Below are 18,509 nucleotides of genomic sequence, written 5' to 3'. Positions count from 1 at the left end.
GTGGTCTTTCTACTGCACATATATTTTTTCTAGATGGCACATAATTATATTAATACAAAACAGTTATTCAGGATTCTTCTAGTCATCAAATGTTTTTGAGCGCCTGTTATGTCGCAGCAGTCTATTGGGCACAGGGGATAAAACAATAAATAAGACATAGGCAATCTAATCTAATGGAAAGGAAGGAAGGTAGGTAGGAAGTGAGGGAGGGAGGGAGGAAGGAATGAAGGAAGGAAGAAATTAAATTCTAACAAGTGCTGTGAAAGAAACAAAGAGTTGCAGAGCTAGAAATTAGTGGGGGGAGGAGGCAACCTCTTCAGATAGAGGGGGCAGAGAACAGTTTTAAAAGCAGGTGGATTTAGAGGGCTTCCCTGGTGGCGCAGTGGTTAAGAATCCGCCTGCCAATGCAGGGGACATGGGTTCGGGCCCTGGGCTGGGAAGATCCCACATGCCGTGGAGCAACCAAGCCCGTGCTCCACAACAAGAGAAGCCGCCTCAATGAGAAGCCCACGCACCGCAACGAAGAGTAGCCCCCACTCTCTGCAACTAGAGAAAGCCTGCGCGCAGCAACGAAGGCACAACGCAGCCAAAAATAAATAAATAAATAAATTTATTAAAAAAAAAAAAAGCAGGTGGATTTAAGCTGGATGATGAGGAGACAACCATGCTAAGAGTCGGGGACAAGCATTTAAAGTGGAGGAAATAGCAATGCAAAAGTCATCTGAATTCTTCAGGTAAAACAAATTTCATGTTTGCTGGCTTGGCAATTTCCCCGACTTCCTGTTATTTGGGGCTTTTTGATAGATATTTGGGAAGCACTGTCCTGGAGAAGACTTCGCATGCCAGGTGCAAGAGGTAGGAATGGTGGATAAAAACCACTCTCCTTTCCACCTGTATTTAAATTGGCAGCTTACAAGGGCTGTAAGTAAGTATCCAGAATAAACTGGTACAACGCAAATATGGAGCGAAAGAATGTGAACTAGATTTACATAGCTCTTAAGCTTTATGTTGCACTTGCATTTCAACAATAGAGATTCATACAAATTAATATAAAATAAAACCAAGTTTCCTCTCGGAACATGCTGATGCTTTCCTTTTGCCTCATGTGGGCATAGTGCCACGAATGGTAATTGCTTCTCTTTATGTAGCCATAGGAAATCACAATTTTAAAACTTATTAAATTATTGTAAATTTCACTAGTCACACATTTACTGAAAAGCTCTGGTTTCACTAAAGAAATATTAAGAGAGGGGATTTAAGTTGGGATTTAAGAGAGGGGATTTATCCCTTGAAGGAGGGATAATTTTATCTCATTTATCTTTGTGTTGCTAAGACCTTGCACAGTGCCAGGGACATAGTAGATGTTCAACACTCTATGAGTTAAAATGAAGTCATAATTTCCAGTTGGGGTTGGTGAGGGGCACTGAGAATTTCTCGATCTTGGGCATTTGTCACTACAAGTAAATTCTAATGAAATGGAAGAATGTGTCTATTCCATAGCATATGCTTCTGTTCATAATCATTGGATTTGGCTGCACTTTTGATTCCCTGTGTGCCCTGCATCTCTAACACTTGGGAAATTCTTTTTGTGACAGAGCCTTCATATTCTTGATAATGGGCCTAACAAAACTCCATAACACAATGAAGCTGAGGGGGCAGAAAGTAATTACAGTACTTTCAGGAAGGAGGGATAGTTATGGCCAAGAAACTTGTTTTGAAACTGTGCTTGGAGGAGCTATCCGTGTTGCCCTAATGAAATTACTGAGAAAAAAATAATATAAGCAATTTCTTCAGATGTGACCTTAGTTTCCCTAGGCTTTCAAATCATTTTCTAAATGGAAGAGGAATTTTTTTTTTTACACTCTGGAAGCGAAATGTACATTGTATGTGAAGAACAGTTTATCAGTACAAGATTCAAATATTCTTGATAGTGAGCAACACTGGAATTTGGCTTTGGTCTCCTATTTACAAATTTGAAGAAAGGAAAAATACATACCATGAGAAACTGAATTTAAGGACACATTAAGTCAACTACAGCTATGTGGGTTAGTTTTTAAACATTTATATTCACATTTCAAAAATGAATTAATTTTTCATTCCATTAGGAAGTCATACCATAATATGTACCATTCATTTCCATTTTGACTTTTTATCTCACAAAGGTCACAGTGTGATAGGCATAAACTCAGAATTTACTCCACTGTTACCATAGCAAATATTCCTTCCACAACTAGGCTGAAATATTTTGGTCCTATTGGACAGTTTATACCCCTTAAAAAAGAGTGTAGTTATTTAGTGACACCCTCTCTTAAACTATTAGTGAAGGTAACCACATCGACTGGCCTTTAGACCACCTCCTTGTGCCTAAGCTTTTCTGCTCGACATCACTATTACGTTGGGTTCCCCATTTATCTCTCTCCAGTGACTGAGACCAGAGGAAAATGTGGATCAGGCCACACAAGAAAGAATCATTAGGAATCACCTTACAAGGGCAAACAGTGAGGCTGGGTCACCGTATGTCCTTTTTCTATGTCATGTTACATCTTACGTCTCTCTATATAGAATAGCCTCTTCTGTCTGACCTCTATATTACATCTCTGGTAAAACATACAGAGAGAAGCTCTTGGACACTCCAATCAAGAAGCAATGATGGGGGGCTTCCCTGGTGGCGCAGTGGTTGAGAATCTGCCTGCCAATGCAGGGGACACGGGTTCGAGCCCTGGTCTGGGAGGATCCCACATGCCGCGGAGCGACTAGGCCCGTGAGCCACAATTGCTGAGCCTGCGCGTCTGGAGCCTGTGCTCCGCAACAAGAGAGGCCACGATAGTGAGAGGCCCGCACACCGCGATGAAGAATGGCCCCCACTTGCCGCAACTAGAGAAAGCCCTCGCACAGAAACGAAGACCCAACACAGCCAAAAATAAATAAATAAAAAAAAAAAAAAAAAAAAAAAGCAATGATGGGAAGCCAAAAATGAGGGGATCTGACTTCACATTTTACAAACAGCAGGAAGGAATGACCATTAAAACTTTGAATCGTATAAATAATTTAATCTGAAAGATGAGATTAAAAAAAAAAAAGAGGACAGCTGTAATTGAAAAACCCAAACTTATAGACTATTTTACATTTGCATGGAAATTTGAATTAGGCTTCAAAAATTCTCCTCTGATTTACACGTGAAGAAAAATTGTCCTCAGACTTCCCTCACCAATATTTCCTACTCCCAAAGCGCTTTCCGTAAATATTTATGTGAAAACTGATTTGACTCTTTTCTAGTTTCTGCTGGCCTGCTTGACTATTCTTTTTTTTTTTTTTTCTGTCAAGATGAAACACTAGCTGGCAGAGTGCATAAGCAGCTAAAAATTGAGCCTCTGGTAGACTGAGGCCCCACTGCGTGATACCTGAATACTTGTAGATGAGCTCCACATCCAATCTGGTGCATTTACACCAGATCAGAGTCACCAAAGACGGACTTCCTCATTGGAGATTTGTTAGAAAAGTACTTGTCAGTTCTGGCCAGGAGTTAACGGCAGTTGTTTCTTATTTACTCTCTTGACTGTAGCTTTTACGTGATGGAAAGTATCCTTTAACTATAACAAGTTTGATTTGCTTACGATAAAAAGAAAATAAATCTATCACAGTCTACTTAAAACCTTCACATGCTACTTTTTTGTGTAAATCCCTCATTTGGTGATTTCTGGAGTGAAGCACAGTCTTTGCTGACATAAATTCAAGATCAACTCTAGCTCAGGTTGGAATTTCAACAAGAGAGGTGAAGCACAGAGGGTTCTACTTATGGCATAGTTTACAATTGGGACACATTCATAAGATTTTTAAAGTGGGCTTTGCTTATTTCCTACTTAGGTGTCAGTTGGTTGAAGGTTATGTATTGTTAAGGTCTCAAATATAAAAATGGATATGGACAAAATTGTGCATGCTTGATGCTACAAGCATTTCACAGAACAGCAGAAGCAAACTCTGGTGATTTTGGTACAGCTGGTGGGCCCTGCACACTTGTTAGTCCAGTGTGAAAGTCTCCTTACAAATCTCCCCAAGAGACAGAAGAACAGCAGATGACTATATCCCAGAGGCCCAATGCTGATGCTAATTTGAACTGAAGCTGAGATCTTGGGTACCTGAATAAGGGACTAAAAGTTTTCTCCAACAGATTAAAGAAAAAGAGGTCTTCGAAAACGAAAACAATGATGGTTACCGAAGATAAGGGCAGCATTAGAGTATTATTTTTTAGTGGCATTATTTGACAAGATTATTTCAAAAAAGGCTTTAAAGATATTAACTCAGAAAAAAGAAGTTTTAATTTTTTCATTGAACTTTTCCAGAAACACATTATCTTCAACATGTAAAGAATGTGTATAGTGGAGTCACACAAAGTTTTTGAAGTGGTTTCCTTTCAAGTGTAAACATTTAAATGACCATATGAAGTAAGGACAAATGAGAAGATTCAGAATGATATGTCCACAATGACTGTTCAAATAAAGAACTGTTCAAATAAAACAACAGCTGCTAAACAGTTGGTAAGAAGTGGTGGTTCAGGGGGTTGTTAGCTGTTATTTTATGTAGTTATTGAAATAAGAAATTCAATAAATTAAGATGTAAAACATTTAAATAAAAAAAAATGTAAAACATTTTGATTTATGCATAACATTTCCAAGTATAGAAGCTATACAAATAAAAATTGCTACCCTTTTTTATTGTTAAGAGGACTCACCTGAGCAGTTGTTTTGGTACAGGTGTAATCTTTTGTTACTACTTTATCTATAGTATATATTTCAAGATAAAGTCTGGTTAGGCAAAGGAATTTCTTTTTTTAATTTCATTAAAATTTTTTTGAGATACGGTTCACATATAACAGTATAGTAGTTTCAGGTGTACAACATAATGATTTCACTATCTATACAACATATTTGTATAGACAGCGAAATGATCACAACAGGTCTAGTTATGCAAAGTAATTTCTATCCGTATGGAACCAACTGTACAAAACAGGAATTAAACCCACAATATGGCTGCACGAGGACCAGGGAAAAACTGAGTGAACTGATCCAGTTTTCAAGATGTAGAATATACTCTAATTTAACATCATACTGTGACTATCAATTATTCAGCAAGACTTGTGGCATGCTTAAATTTATAGTGACTAGGCAAGGCTCTTCAAACAACTTTTATAGATAAATAGTAAAACAGACTTCATCAAAGAGACTTACCTGCTCTCTCTTTGCTTCGTTTGTCAGAGAGCACCTGTATAAAAAAAAAAAAAACTCTCTTAATATCTGAAAATTACACTGTCTTCATCAAGAATATCATCACTGAGTTTGAAAAAAAAAATCAGATTGTAAAATTAGAATCGAATGGCCTCCAGAAATGAAAGTAAAATACCAATTAGGGTATTAGGATTGAATGATTTTAGTGTGCACAAAGCATTTGGAATAATACAAGTAATTAAAATACTCATTGACAAAGAAGATGCAAGAAGTTTATTTTTCTCAGACTTATGTAAAGATTTACACTATACTATGCGTCCATTTAGCAACTAGAGGAAGACTGAAGTCTAGTTTTTGTCGTCTACTCCACTGCCCTCATGTCACCAACAACCTCCTTAGTGCTAAAACCGTCCCCTGCCTCACTTTATCACTCAGTAACATTATAGCAGCCAAGGCAGCTGAGCACTCCTCCCGTCGAAAGCTTTATCCTTCTAGGCTCCTGTTCTCCCATGCGGTGCCTGCTATCTCTTCTACCTCTCTAACTGTTCCTTTTCATTTTCTTGGTGGATTCCCTTCTTGTCTGTGCCATTCTTGCATATTGATTTAATTTACTTTTGTTTTATTTTGTTTTTCAGACATGGCGCAGGGCTGGCTTCTCTTTTTACTTTGCACTTTTTCCAGGGTGATCTCATCTACTTTCCATCCATACCCTGATAACCTCCAGATTTATATCTCCAGCCCACATCTCTTTCCTTGAGCTTCAGGCCAATAGAGGAAACTGTTTATTGGACATCTGCGTTTGGACATTTCACAGACACCCCAAACACCATGTGTTCGGAGCTCAACATTATCCGCCCCCTCACACATACACCCAGCCCCTAACTGATACTTTTTCTGTGTTCCCATCTTAGTGAAAGGCATCACCATTGCTGTGGACTGAATGTGTGCGTCCCTCCCCAAATTCATGTGTTGAAGCCTAATCCCCAATGTGATGGTATTTGGAGGTGGAGCCTTTGGGAGGTAATTTGGTTTGGATGAGGTCATGGGGGTGGGTCCCCATGATGGGACTGGTGCCCTTATAAGAGGATGAAGACCTCAGAGTTCTCTGCCATGTGAGGACTCAGCAAGGAAAATGGTCATTTGCAAACCAGGAAATGAGTTTTCACCAGACACCACACCTGCCAGTGCCTTGATCTTGGACTTCTGGCTTCCAGAACTGTGAGAAATAAATATTTGTTGTTTAAGCCACCCAGTCTATGGTATTTTTGTCATAGCAGCTCCAACTGATGAGAACAACCATCTACCTGGTTGCTCAAATCGGAAACCCAAGGATCATCTTTGACTCTTTTCTGTCCTTCCAGTTAAATTCTGTTTATGCCTACTCTCAAATCTTGCTTGAATCTATCTTTTCATTTCTACTCCCACATCCTGGGCAACATTCACGTCATGCTTAGATAATTGCAATAGCTTTCTAACTTCTAGCCTGACTCTTAGTCTTATTTCCCCCCAATCTATTCACATCCAGTGTGATGTTTCTAAAATACAATTTGATCATGTTGCTTTTGTTCTTGGAACTGTTCAATGGTTCCCCACTACCCTAAGAATAAATAGAGTTTAGAGGTTAAGATCTGTGTTTAGCAATCAGAAAGGCAGTTGCTTGCTGCGTGACCTTCAGAAAGTTACCAAATTTCTCTGAGCCTCATTTCCTCATCAGGCAAACAGGGTTGCTTTGAGGAGTAAGTACAATAATTCATGTGATGTGCTGAGCAACAAGTGTGGCATAGAAGAGACATACGATAAATATTTGTTGATTTTTCTGAAGGAAATTCTCAAAAACAGAGACTTATATTTTATTAACTTTTTCAAAGCATCATGTAAATAATACTCTACGAGAGTTAGGGATGAAAGAGACAAAATGCTGATGCAGTTAGAGCTTTGTCCTCTATACCAGCGGTCCCCAACCTTTTTGGCACCAGGGACCAGTTTCGTGGAAGACAATTTTTCTACTGACCAGGGGGTGGGGTGGGGGGGATGGTTCAGGCGGTAATGCGAGCGATGGGGAGCGATGGGGAGCTGCAGATGAAGCTTCCCTCGCTTGCCCACCGCTCACCTCCTGCTGTGCGGCCCAGTTCCTAACAGGCCGCGGACCACTACCAGTCTGTGGCCCGGGGGTTGGGGACCCCTGCTCTATACCACACAATCCTTGCACCCCATTTTTATTCTCTCTCTCTCTCACCTAACTTTATGTCTCTGTTCACACTTACACTGGGTAAAAGCAAGCTCACAAAAGGATTGATGACTAACAATGAGAAGATTCACTTTTCCCAAGGATATTCACATTTTAAAGGCAACGTCTGATGACAAACACGAAATACTGAATCTCTAATGGTAAAACTTGAGACACTGTGACATGGAGGAGGAGAAAGCTCTCTCCACATTTCTCAAATAATATCAAGTAGGTGACTATTTCCTACTCTAGAGAGAATTCAACTGACTGGAGTAGTGTATCATATTTACATGGGTCTGACTTGATTTGGAAGCAAATATATTTAATGACTATTTGATTTGGAATAGCAAGTAAAATAAAATTAGAAAGTAAGATAATTTTTGTTACCTGAACATAATAAAACATTAAGAATCATTTTAAAATATCATAATAATGTTTTAATAATCATTCAACATAGAAATAACCCAGTGGGATTCTTCAAGCTCAACTGCTTAAAAATTCTCAGTTATGAGCTAAGAGCAATTGCTGCAGGGAAATGTCAGCCTGAGGGCTTAAAAAGGAAACAAAACATAGTAAGTAGGCTTTCTCAATTACTCCTTGAGATTGAGTGCTAATAGAGCTACTCGTACATTCATACAGTAATAATAAATAATCATTGACAGAAGAACTAAAGTCAAATTACTTGATTCCAAAATAAATCAGTGCAACCCAGGTGAAATAGGGATTTCCAGATAAAATAAAAGTATTTGACAAAAGTATGGCCAAGTATCATTTAGCTCTAAATACAGAATGTTGCATTGAAAGGTGCAGAGCTTGAATCTGATAAATGTACATGGAATATTAAAAATATTAATGTTGTCACGATGAGAAAAAAGTAGAAATTAAATGCCTGAAATTAAAGCAACAAAAATTAGTGTTCTTGAAAAAAAAAACTGAAAAATATTACTAAAGTTTAAAGATGTTGGAGATATTTGAAAATGAACCCCTAATGCATGTAACCATTTCAATAGTACATGAAAAATTAGACACAGAAGTGTAGGGACATTCCTTTCCCAGGAAAACTGATGAGACAAAGATTAAACATATATATTTTTTTCCTATGCTATGTCAGTTCTAAAATATTCATAAATGTGATGGTGAACATATATTTCCTTACGGATATACAGCAATATTTTAGCATAATAATTTTCATTAAAAATCACTAGATGACAGGAGCTGAGAGGAAGAGGGAATGGGGAGCTGTTGTTTAATGGGTACAGTTTTGCAAGATGAAAAGAGCTCTGGAGATGGAGGTGGTGATGGTTGCACAACAATGTACTTATGCCACTAGATTGTACACTTAAAATGGTTAAGATAATACATTTTATGTTATGTGTATTTTTCCACAATTAAAAAGAAAAACACACAAAAATTAGATGCACATAGTCTATTGCCACTTGTTATATGTAACCTCCCACTATCTTACACTTCAAACCCCTCTGTTCGGAAATCCAAATAGAATAGCTCTAAGATCCAAAATGTGACTTATGGGTACATAATAAGGGAACTGCCACTAACCTGGAGATAATTATTTATACTCCCTAAAGTCATCATGAGATTATAGTCAGCTCCAGAAACATAAAGAAGGAAGGGTGCTCTTTGGAGAAAATGTGGGATAATGTCATTCACTGATGCCAGGGCAATTAGATTAAAAGTCTCTAGACAACCAATGGGTTATTTCTCTGGATATTTTATTATTTGTTGAGTGTTTAGTCAACATATAGAAACACTCATGTCTAGCACTATGCTGGGTGTTTGACTCTTTCTCTCTGTTGTATAGATGGCTGAGGGCAGGTAATTATCCCTCTGGAGATTCGGGAACTCTACAACGGTTAGAATTAACTCATGGATAAATCCTAATAAATTCCTTTGAAGTATGTTTGAGTCACTTGCCTCGTGAGATCCTCAGAAGGTGTTAAGTTTTTAATACTGTTAAAGCCATAGTAATTATAAATCCATGTTCACAGAGTCTAAGAATAACAACATTTTGAATTTGTTTTATGAACATGAATTTAGTACACAATTGCTTTTTGGAACAAATTTACCCAGATATGTATCATAGACAAATATGCAGACTAAATGAATAGAACAATACTAGATAACCATAAAAACATCCAGATAATTTTTTATTGGGAGGCGATGGCCCTTGGAGCTTGTGATGATCAATTAAGTCAATAAATACATCAACTACTATTGTCCAAGTGAAACCAAAAAGCTGTTTCAACACCTGCTGCTCCTGAAACACAAAGGGCCCATTTGTTCCTAGTGCCCTCATAGTAAGCCTTTAAAACTAAAAGCAGCAGATAAAATCCCGAAGTAAATAAACTCTTAGGAAAACATGTAAGCCATTTTACTATTTGCTCTTTACTTTGTCCAGAATACACCTGTTGGTTTTAAACTCAGCAAATTATATTCAGCGGTGACCCTGACTTAAACATTACAGAATAATGTCTAAGTAGCAATGAGCAGATAAGGTTAATCACCAGATTACCACTGGAAAGCTGGTTTCCTTGGACAAATATAAGGGATGTGAGTATTACACACTGACTTTGGCCCAAATAATTTAAGACTCACTGACTGTGATGTAGGTGAATATATATCTCAAAAAGAAACTTTTCCTAATCTCTCTCATGTTAGCTACTTAAAAGATTATGCACAAACTATACATAAAAATGAAAGAGAAAAGGAAATATGTAAAAGCATTGCAATCTCCAATTCCAGAGTCATTTTAAGGAGCCCTGCTGAGAGAAAAGTTCCAACCAGAGTATCAGTTCATGAAGAAATAAGATGAAAATTTACTGCTCCTTAATTGCCATACTAAATTCTCATTACTGACTTTAAATTTGAATTCAAAATATTCCAAGAATAGCCTTGTAGAGAAGTTTCCAAAACTTTTGATTTCTGTAAAAATTCCTTATAGTGGTTCCTACCTAATTGTCAAAGCTATCGCTTCCCTGACTCAGGCTGAGAAAAGCCTGTAGTAACTCTTAGTTAGTGGGGGTGTGGGGAGAAACAGAAGATAACAGATTTCCTCACAAATAAGTACACTATGAAAGCCAAATAAAAAGCTGTTAAAAAGGCTAGAGAGAATACATAATTTTAAACCTACTCTTTATTTTTATTTGATCTTCACTGATTTCCTTTAGACTTGAGATATAGAAAGTAATGCTTATTTTCAGTGCTATATGAAAATTTCAGTAAATCTTAAACATAAGAGTCAAATGAAAATCTACTTTTATGGATTGAAAAATATTTTGATTCAGCCGATGATGTATGAATCTTTCTACTTATAAATTTAAATTTTGGAATATGTATATTAGTATTCACATATTTGAATAGAAGTAGTAAGTAATGCATAATTTCAGACATTTAACCTAAATGCAAAAAAAAAAAAAATAGTCTTTACTAGTTCAGTGAGTCTAAAGTGATGTTATTTAATAAACCATGTCATTTTAATATGCATGCTTGACATCTGGTGCTGATAAAAAGAATTTTATATTTTATAGTTAACATTTAAAGAAAAAACATAACTGTAGTTTTGCTATTTATCACAGACCACAGATGGCATAGGCCACATTTGGGTGGCTTCATTTCCTTCTTGAATAGTTTATATAAAGAGGCCACTTGTTTTCTCTCTTTCTGTGTATGTTTTATATAAGGTTTGGATCAAGTCCCAGAAATGAATAAATGAAGGAAGAAAGGAATGCCTCAAATGAAAATGAAGTTTCTTAATAACATAACTGATTATAGAATTTTCCTGGATCAAGCCTAGTTAATAAAGTTCATTCTAAAACGATGATCCAAGGAATTTGCATCTGGATAAATAGTTGAAGTAAGTTTTCCAGAACTGTGAAAAACCCTCAGGACCTAAAAAGTTCCATCTTTTGAACAACTGCATTTTCTCTAGGCAAAGTGGACTAATCCTTTGATTCAAGGCAGATTTTGCCGGGAGCCTGTAGGGAAGCAGCAGCTGAGCATGATGCTGCAGAGACAGCCAGACTGCTCTGGAGGTGTCCAGATGCTCTCCTTGTCTCTGGACCATGAACCTGGAACATGGATCTTCTTGTCCTGCTTTCTCAGACTTCCTGTGTTCCTCCCTTTAGATCCTATGCTGATTGTCCTGCTCCAACTTGGACATTGAACTTGGGGTGTCCCCTGACTCCGATTGACCCCAACACACCAGCTCCTGACCCTTTTCTCTAGAAGATGTCACTGCTTATCTGGAGGCATCAATGCAATAGGATAAAACATACATAAATTTTCATTAAATTTTGTTAGAAGAATTAAAAATCAATGACTACACTTAACATGAGAATTTACCAGATAGTAATAACAGAAATACTATGTTATGAGACACTCAAAGTGACAAACAAAAGCTCTGAGTGCAAAGCCAATGGATTAATATATGAGAAATGGGACTGTGAATTAATTAGCTCAAAATCAAACTTTTTTTCTCCTTATTTGGTTCAGAATCCTTTAATAATCATAAAAAGTGTTTGGTTTCATGATTTACCTACGAATTTCCTAGCCCAGTAACAAATCACAGGCCTAGTAAAAAATACTTCCAATATCTTGGTCTGGCTATCTAGCTTTACAAGAGTCCTGATCCACCCTAAGATAATTGGTAAAAGTAAAAGACTCCAAGATTTGATAATCTAGAAGGGTAGATAAGACATACACACAGAAACCAACAGAAAGCTATTTAATGAAGAATTTATTATGATACAGAATTAACTGATTTAGATAAGTGCAATTAACATTTAAGAATACCTTAAAGAGAGTAGTGAAAGAACTTTCACTACATTTAGGTGTGCTGTTGAAAATCCAGCTGGAGGAAAATGAAATTGAGTTCTCTACTCTGAATGAGATCACAGTCTAGAGCAGAAGACAGACCCATAATGAAAAGGTTGTAACCCTTTGGAACAAATATACCAATAGACGTGTACGTAAGGAATGATGGTTGCACAGGGAAAGGTGTAGTGGGCCTCATGAAAACAATCGGCGGGGGGGGCTGTATAGAGAATAATATTTAAGATCGCTCCTAACGAATAATCTCACTGGTAAAATAAGAGGGAGAGGGGAATCCCAGAGAGAAGGGACAACATGTACAAAGGAAAGGGGCAGAGGAAAGCATGAGTCTGGGGAAATGCTGTAAATCAGTTATAGGGAAGAGTGTAAAATGATGGGGTTAGAAAGATAAGAATGGGCTAGATAATAGAGGAATTTGTATACTATACTAAGGCATTGGGAACGATGTCTATGGGTGATAAGGACTCCAAAATTATAGGCTTTGTAATGGTAATTCAGGAGCAACATAAGGGGTGGATTGGGGGAGGAAGAGTTTGGACACAAGTCAGGGGATTGTTCAGTAGATCAAGACCTGGTGAAACAAAAGGACCTGAAATAGACTATGTGTGAGGATGTGGTCATTATGAGTCATACTTAGGAGGGGATTGAGAGCAGGGAAAGAGAGAGAGAAGGATGGAGAGAGGTGTCTTGGATAGTTTTCAGGTTTTACTTAGGCAAACTGGTCCACAGAGGTGTCACGCTGATGAAGATGAGCAACAGGGGAAGTGGTCAGAGGTTTGGAATGTAAGGTAAGGAATTCTACTTTTAGACACATTGAGTTTGAAGAGACTGTGGGACACCGAATGGGGGCTGTATAAAGAAGCTGGAGTTCAGGGAAGTGGTCTGGACTGAATGAATACGGAATATCAGTGAGAATTCCAGCTCTGAAAGAAGATGAGCTTGTTAGGGGAAAGTGTGATTATACCGAGAACAAGAGAGGTGAAGACAAAAGTCTGGGGGCATCATAGTATCTATGACGTTGAAGGAAATGACTGAGGGAAAGCAGCCAGAGAAAAGAGTGATATAGAGTATGACAAAAAAAGGAAGATTAGGTTAGTAGAAAAGGACTGAAAATGGACAACTCTGAAGATACTAAAATTTGGTAATTATGAAGTGGCCTTGGCTAGAGACAGGGGATAGAAATTTGAATAAGATAAATTAAGGAATACATGGGAAATAAAGTAATCTAATCTCAAGAAGCTTGACCTAGAGAGGATGAAGAATGCAAAAGTGCTAGCATTAGTGAAACCACGCAACTCAGATTGGGACTTGAACTCATGGTCTTTTAATTGAGATCACACATCTGGTCTCAGGACTTAACGAAGCTCAGGTTCTTGATGTCTCCTCGCAGAAAGAATTCAGTGAGAGACAAAGTGATGGGTAAGAAGTGGATTTATTTAGAGAGAAACACACTCCACGGACAAAGTATGGGCCGTCTCAGAAGGCGAGAGGCACCAGGGTACAGGGTTGTCAGTTTTTATAGGGGTGGGTAATTTCATAGGCTAATGAGTAGGAGGAGTATTCCAACTATTTTGGAGAAGGGGTGGGGATTTCCAGGAATTGGGCCACTGCCACATGTTGACCTTTTATGGTCGGCCTTGGAACTGTCATGGCACCTGTGGGTGTGTCACTTAGCATGCTGATGTGTTACAATGAGTGTATAATGAGGTTCAAGGTCCACTGGAAGTCCAATCTTCCACCATCTTGGATCTAGTTAGTTCTAAACAGTTTTTGTCATGTCCTATGGCTATATCATTCTTTTAAAGGCTGTGCCCTGCCCCCTTCCCTCCTGTTTCATTAGGAGGCAGTTTGATGGAGGGCTTTTGTAAATTCGAAGAGATTTCAGTATCTTCAGGGCCTGAGGAGAAGGAACTCAGTGAAGATTACAGATGCAGTTACAAAGGAGCAGGGATCCTGAGGAGGGGGCAGGCATGGACCCAGGAGTGCAGGGCCCGATGGGGAGAAGACGTGGATGGTAGATACTGACAGCTTGGCTGAGGTGGACCAGTAGGGTGACAGCTGACAAAATTAGGGCAGGGAGTGGTGACAGAATGTAAGGGGCATACACATCTGAGGGCTTCCAGGTTTTTGAGGGGTATGAAGGCCAGGAAGAGGAAGGTCTGCAGCTGAAGAGGGGGTACAGGGGAAATCTGTTTACCAACTGAGAAGCAACATAGTGTTTCCTTTTTGTAGTCCTCAGACTATAGTCTCATACTCAAATATATTTATACTTTATATAAATATAAAACTATTCTGGGGACTTCCCTGGCTGTCCAGTGGTTAAGACTTCGCCTTCCAATGCAGGGGGTGTGGGTTTGATACCTGGTGGGTGAGCTAAGATCCCACATGCCTCGTGGCCACAAAACCAAAAAAAACATAAAATAGAAGCAATATTGTAACAAATTCAATAAAGACTTTAAAAATGGTCCACATAAAAAAAAATCTTAAAAAAATATATAAAACTATTCTGTAGTTATTTCACAAACTCATCTCTCTCCTCAAGCAAACTGTGAATACTGGAAAATTAAGACCTGCCTCTCTCTGTTTCTTTTTAGGCATTATGGTACAGTACATCAGAAAGAGCTGGGGTTTTGAGGTAGACACATTGGGTTTGAGTCTTGAATCCAACTCTGACTAGTTATATGGTTTTAGGCAACTTTTCTCACCTATCTGAGTTTGCGTATATGTAAAATGGGGATAATAATATAGACCTCATAAGAATGTAAAGATTAAATTTAAAAATTGTGTACCATCTCTCATCCATAGCCTCCAGGACTAGATTGGGCACATAATAAGCTTAATATATGCCTTCTAAGTAAAAGAGGAACCTGGAACACCTATGCGCATCTACATGAAAATATCCTCTCTTCAACTACTATATTCAGTTTCATATCTAACTTTAAAAATACTGCCCACCATTAAAGAAAGTATGGAAAAGAAGTCATTCTGTCACACCCTAATTCCGTCCTTCAGTGATCATACCTTTCTCCTCACAGTTAGATGTGCTTAAGTAAGAAATCCAAATCAAGAGTTTGGTTTGGCTCTTACCACATGGCGGGCCTCCTTAGGCAACATCCCCCCAGGTCTGACTGCTTCGTAGGCCTATTTGCCTTGGCTTTCAGGCTTGTTTTTATAGACCAGTCAGTCCTGCCAGCTTTTAAGATTATACAAGATTATAGTGGCATATTTTACTTAATGCTTCATTTTCTTTATAAGAATGGTTTTTGGTTTTAAAAAAACAAAATGCCTCATAAGTCTGATGACTTGCTCAGCTGAATATAGGCCAACTGAGAAGAACTGGGTCACCAAGTTCTGGACACACAGCCCTGGAAAATGTCAGGAGTTGGATAGTCTACTCTTCTGTCTGGCCCCAGCTCAAGTAACTTCCTGAATGAATCCTAAGTGCTTTAAGAAATAAAAGCACTCTTAAGAACTTGTTCTCTTCTGGGTATGGAAGAAACACTGGTGATATTGGCTTTGGGGGAGCATCCTTTTCATTTTGAATTTGAAAACCACAGGAAAATCAATAGTTTAAGGAAATGCCAATAACAGATGAAGTATAGGAGATAATAATAACATAGTATCACTACTTTTATCTGTGTTAATGGAGGTCTGGGACTTTATCCAGCAAAATATAATTTAACATCATCTTTAGATATAAATGATTGTATAGATACTTTGCTGCATTTAAATAAGAAAAAAGAAGCATTTCCTAAAAATGAAGACTTAAAAAAAAGGTGAAGAAGGTGGTATTTTTGGTCCAGCAATTTGGTCCTCAATAGCAGAAAAAAAAAGGCCTGAATTCTTCTTGCTTCTCTGTTCCTGGCAACCTCTGCATAAAGGTGCTGATGAGTAGTGAAAAGAACAAAAGGAATGTAGTAGGAAGAAGAAACTTAAAAAGCAAGGCTACAGGGAGATTAGCTCAGTGCTTTGTGACCACCTAGAGGGGTGGGATAGGGAGGGTGGGAGGGAGACGCAAGAGGGAGGAGATACGGAGATATACGTATAAGTATAGCTGATTCACTTTGTTATAAAGCAGGAACTAACACAGCACTGAAAAGCAATTATACTCCAATAAAGATGTTAAAAAAAAAAAAAAAGCAAGGTTGATGAGTTTATGATATGAAACTCACAAGCTAGATAGTACTTGAACAACCGAAAGATGACTTTTTTTTTTCTTGTGTTTACTTAATGCCTTGTCTCCTAACTTTAAGGGCTTCTGACTTGTGGCGGCTATAAATGCACCGGTTGGATCTTCTGCTCAGGGAGCTATAGCCCCTCTAGATCCACCACCTCCTTGGTGTTGAGGCCATACTTCCTGCAGGCTGCATCCGCCCAGTGAGTGAGGTTGGTGGGGATACCAAGAGAGCCCTTTCTAGCCAGAGGCAGGATACTCCCTATGGACGAATTTGTTACAGGACTTTCCATTGGTCTGGCCAAACCTTTCTTGGAACTGCAGCTGGTCTGCAACTCCTCCTTCCCTCTCTCCTTCCATAAGTGCCAGACTTCCAATACAGTAGGGAGGCTCTTCCCAGCTTTCTTTGCTCCTGTTCTCAACAAATCCCTTGCATGTCTAATCCTACCTTGGCATCTGCCTCTTGGCAGACATGAATTAACACATTCATCCACTATCTTGCATTTGTTTTATGGTCATAAGCTGGTATTTATGTACAGAAAAGCTGAAGCAAAGAAAGATTTAATAAACTGCCAAAGGAGATAAGATAACTCAAAGACCTTAGGGTTCCATCTTAGGGCCTGAAGCTCCTAATGCCCCATGGTCTTTCACTTAACAAATATTTATTGAATGCCTCCTATAGGCCTGCTCTGGACCTTATCATAAGAATAAAGGGCTCCTTTGAGTGGCATGCTCAGGTCTGTGATATAATAAGATCATTCGGCTGCAAATTGGAGAAAGAATTCAAGGGGAGCAAGTCCAGATGAGAGGAGGCCAGTTTGGAGGCTGGTGCAGTCACCAAAGAAGAGATAATGGTAGCACGTGTGAGAACAGCCCCAGCGTAGATAAAAGAGGTAGGGGAATATTTAACAGGGAAATATGAGAAGATGAGGGTTTCAGCATATATTTACTCCTCACCAGCCCTGGGCTATACTCTGGGAAGACAGGAAACAATAGACATTCCCAACTGTCCAGAAGCATTTGACTGACTTCCGTTCAAAGATGTGTGTGTAAAGGAACTTTTGCTTGACTCCAGTCCCTTAAAGCCCAGAGACATAATGGAAAACAGGAGGAAAAAAACCTCCCACACCAATAAAACAAGAAAATGGCCATGTGCCTAAACCACAGACTATGACACACAGAAGTCAATTACAGTGGGAAGCTCTGCCAGAATGAGGGTGCTGAGAGCAGCCCCAAAACTCAGACTCTGAACAGGATGCAGACTTCTCCAAAAATAAGTGTCACAATAGCGGAAGGTCTGGCCAGGCGACCCTCTGATTAGAACAACCAGTGCTAGGAGAATTTGGGAGAAGCAAGAAGTGCCTTGCGTGATGTGTCCTATGGATACCCGGGTCTGGATTTCTCTTGGAAGGGCTCCTCTGAACACTGAACTGCCTGCGAAACGTGTTTATTATTATTATTATTTTTAATCTTGTGGGGTTTTTTTCATTTTTACAGCTTTACTGAGGTAAAAATGACACAGAATAAACTGCATAGATAATGTAGTAAATTTGGACATATGAATATACCTGGGAAAACATCATCACAATCAATATACTAAACATCTGCCTTCCAAAAGTTTCCTTGTGCCCCTTTGTAATCACAGCCTCTCTTGCCTCCCACCTCTAGTCGCAGACAATCAATGACCTGTCTTCTCTCACTATAGACTAGTCTGAATCCTTAAGAATTTTGTATACATTGAATAATACAGTATTTACTCTATTTTTTCTGGCTTCTTTCACTTAACATAATGCATTTGAGATCCATCCATATTGTTTTATGTATCAATAGTTCCTTTTTATTGTTGAGTAGTAGTCCATTGCATAGAGATATTACAATTTGTTATTCATTCTTCTACTGATGGACACCTAGGTTGTTTCCAGTTTGAGGCTATACAAATAAAGCTGCTATGAACATTTGTGTACAATTCTTTGTATGGATATTTTCTTCCAGTGGAATGATAGAATTATGATAGGTGTCTGTTTAACTTTTTAAGAAC

The 18,509-nt window shown here is 38.5% G+C and overlaps 1 protein-coding gene across 1 annotated transcript in view; it reads right to left on the bottom strand.

The window, feature by feature from the left end:
• The window catches only part of STARD13 (StAR related lipid transfer domain containing 13), a 401,131-nt gene that overhangs the window by 297,962 nt on the left and 84,660 nt on the right, over window positions 1-18,509 (bottom strand). The window contains exon 3 of the mRNA XM_061170637.1: window positions 5,226-5,259. Within this exon, the coding sequence (XP_061026620.1) occupies window positions 5,226-5,259 (34 nt within the window). The remainder of the gene's footprint in view (window positions 1-5,225; window positions 5,260-18,509) is intronic.

Source organism: Eubalaena glacialis, chromosome 16, assembly GCF_028564815.1.
Source record: "Eubalaena glacialis isolate mEubGla1 chromosome 16, mEubGla1.1.hap2.+ XY, whole genome shotgun sequence".
In the NCBI taxonomy this organism is placed as follows: Eukaryota; Metazoa; Chordata; class Mammalia; order Artiodactyla; family Balaenidae; genus Eubalaena; species Eubalaena glacialis.
The sequence above is the reverse complement of the archived record's forward strand: the minus strand, read 5'-3'. Positions and strand labels throughout refer to the sequence as shown.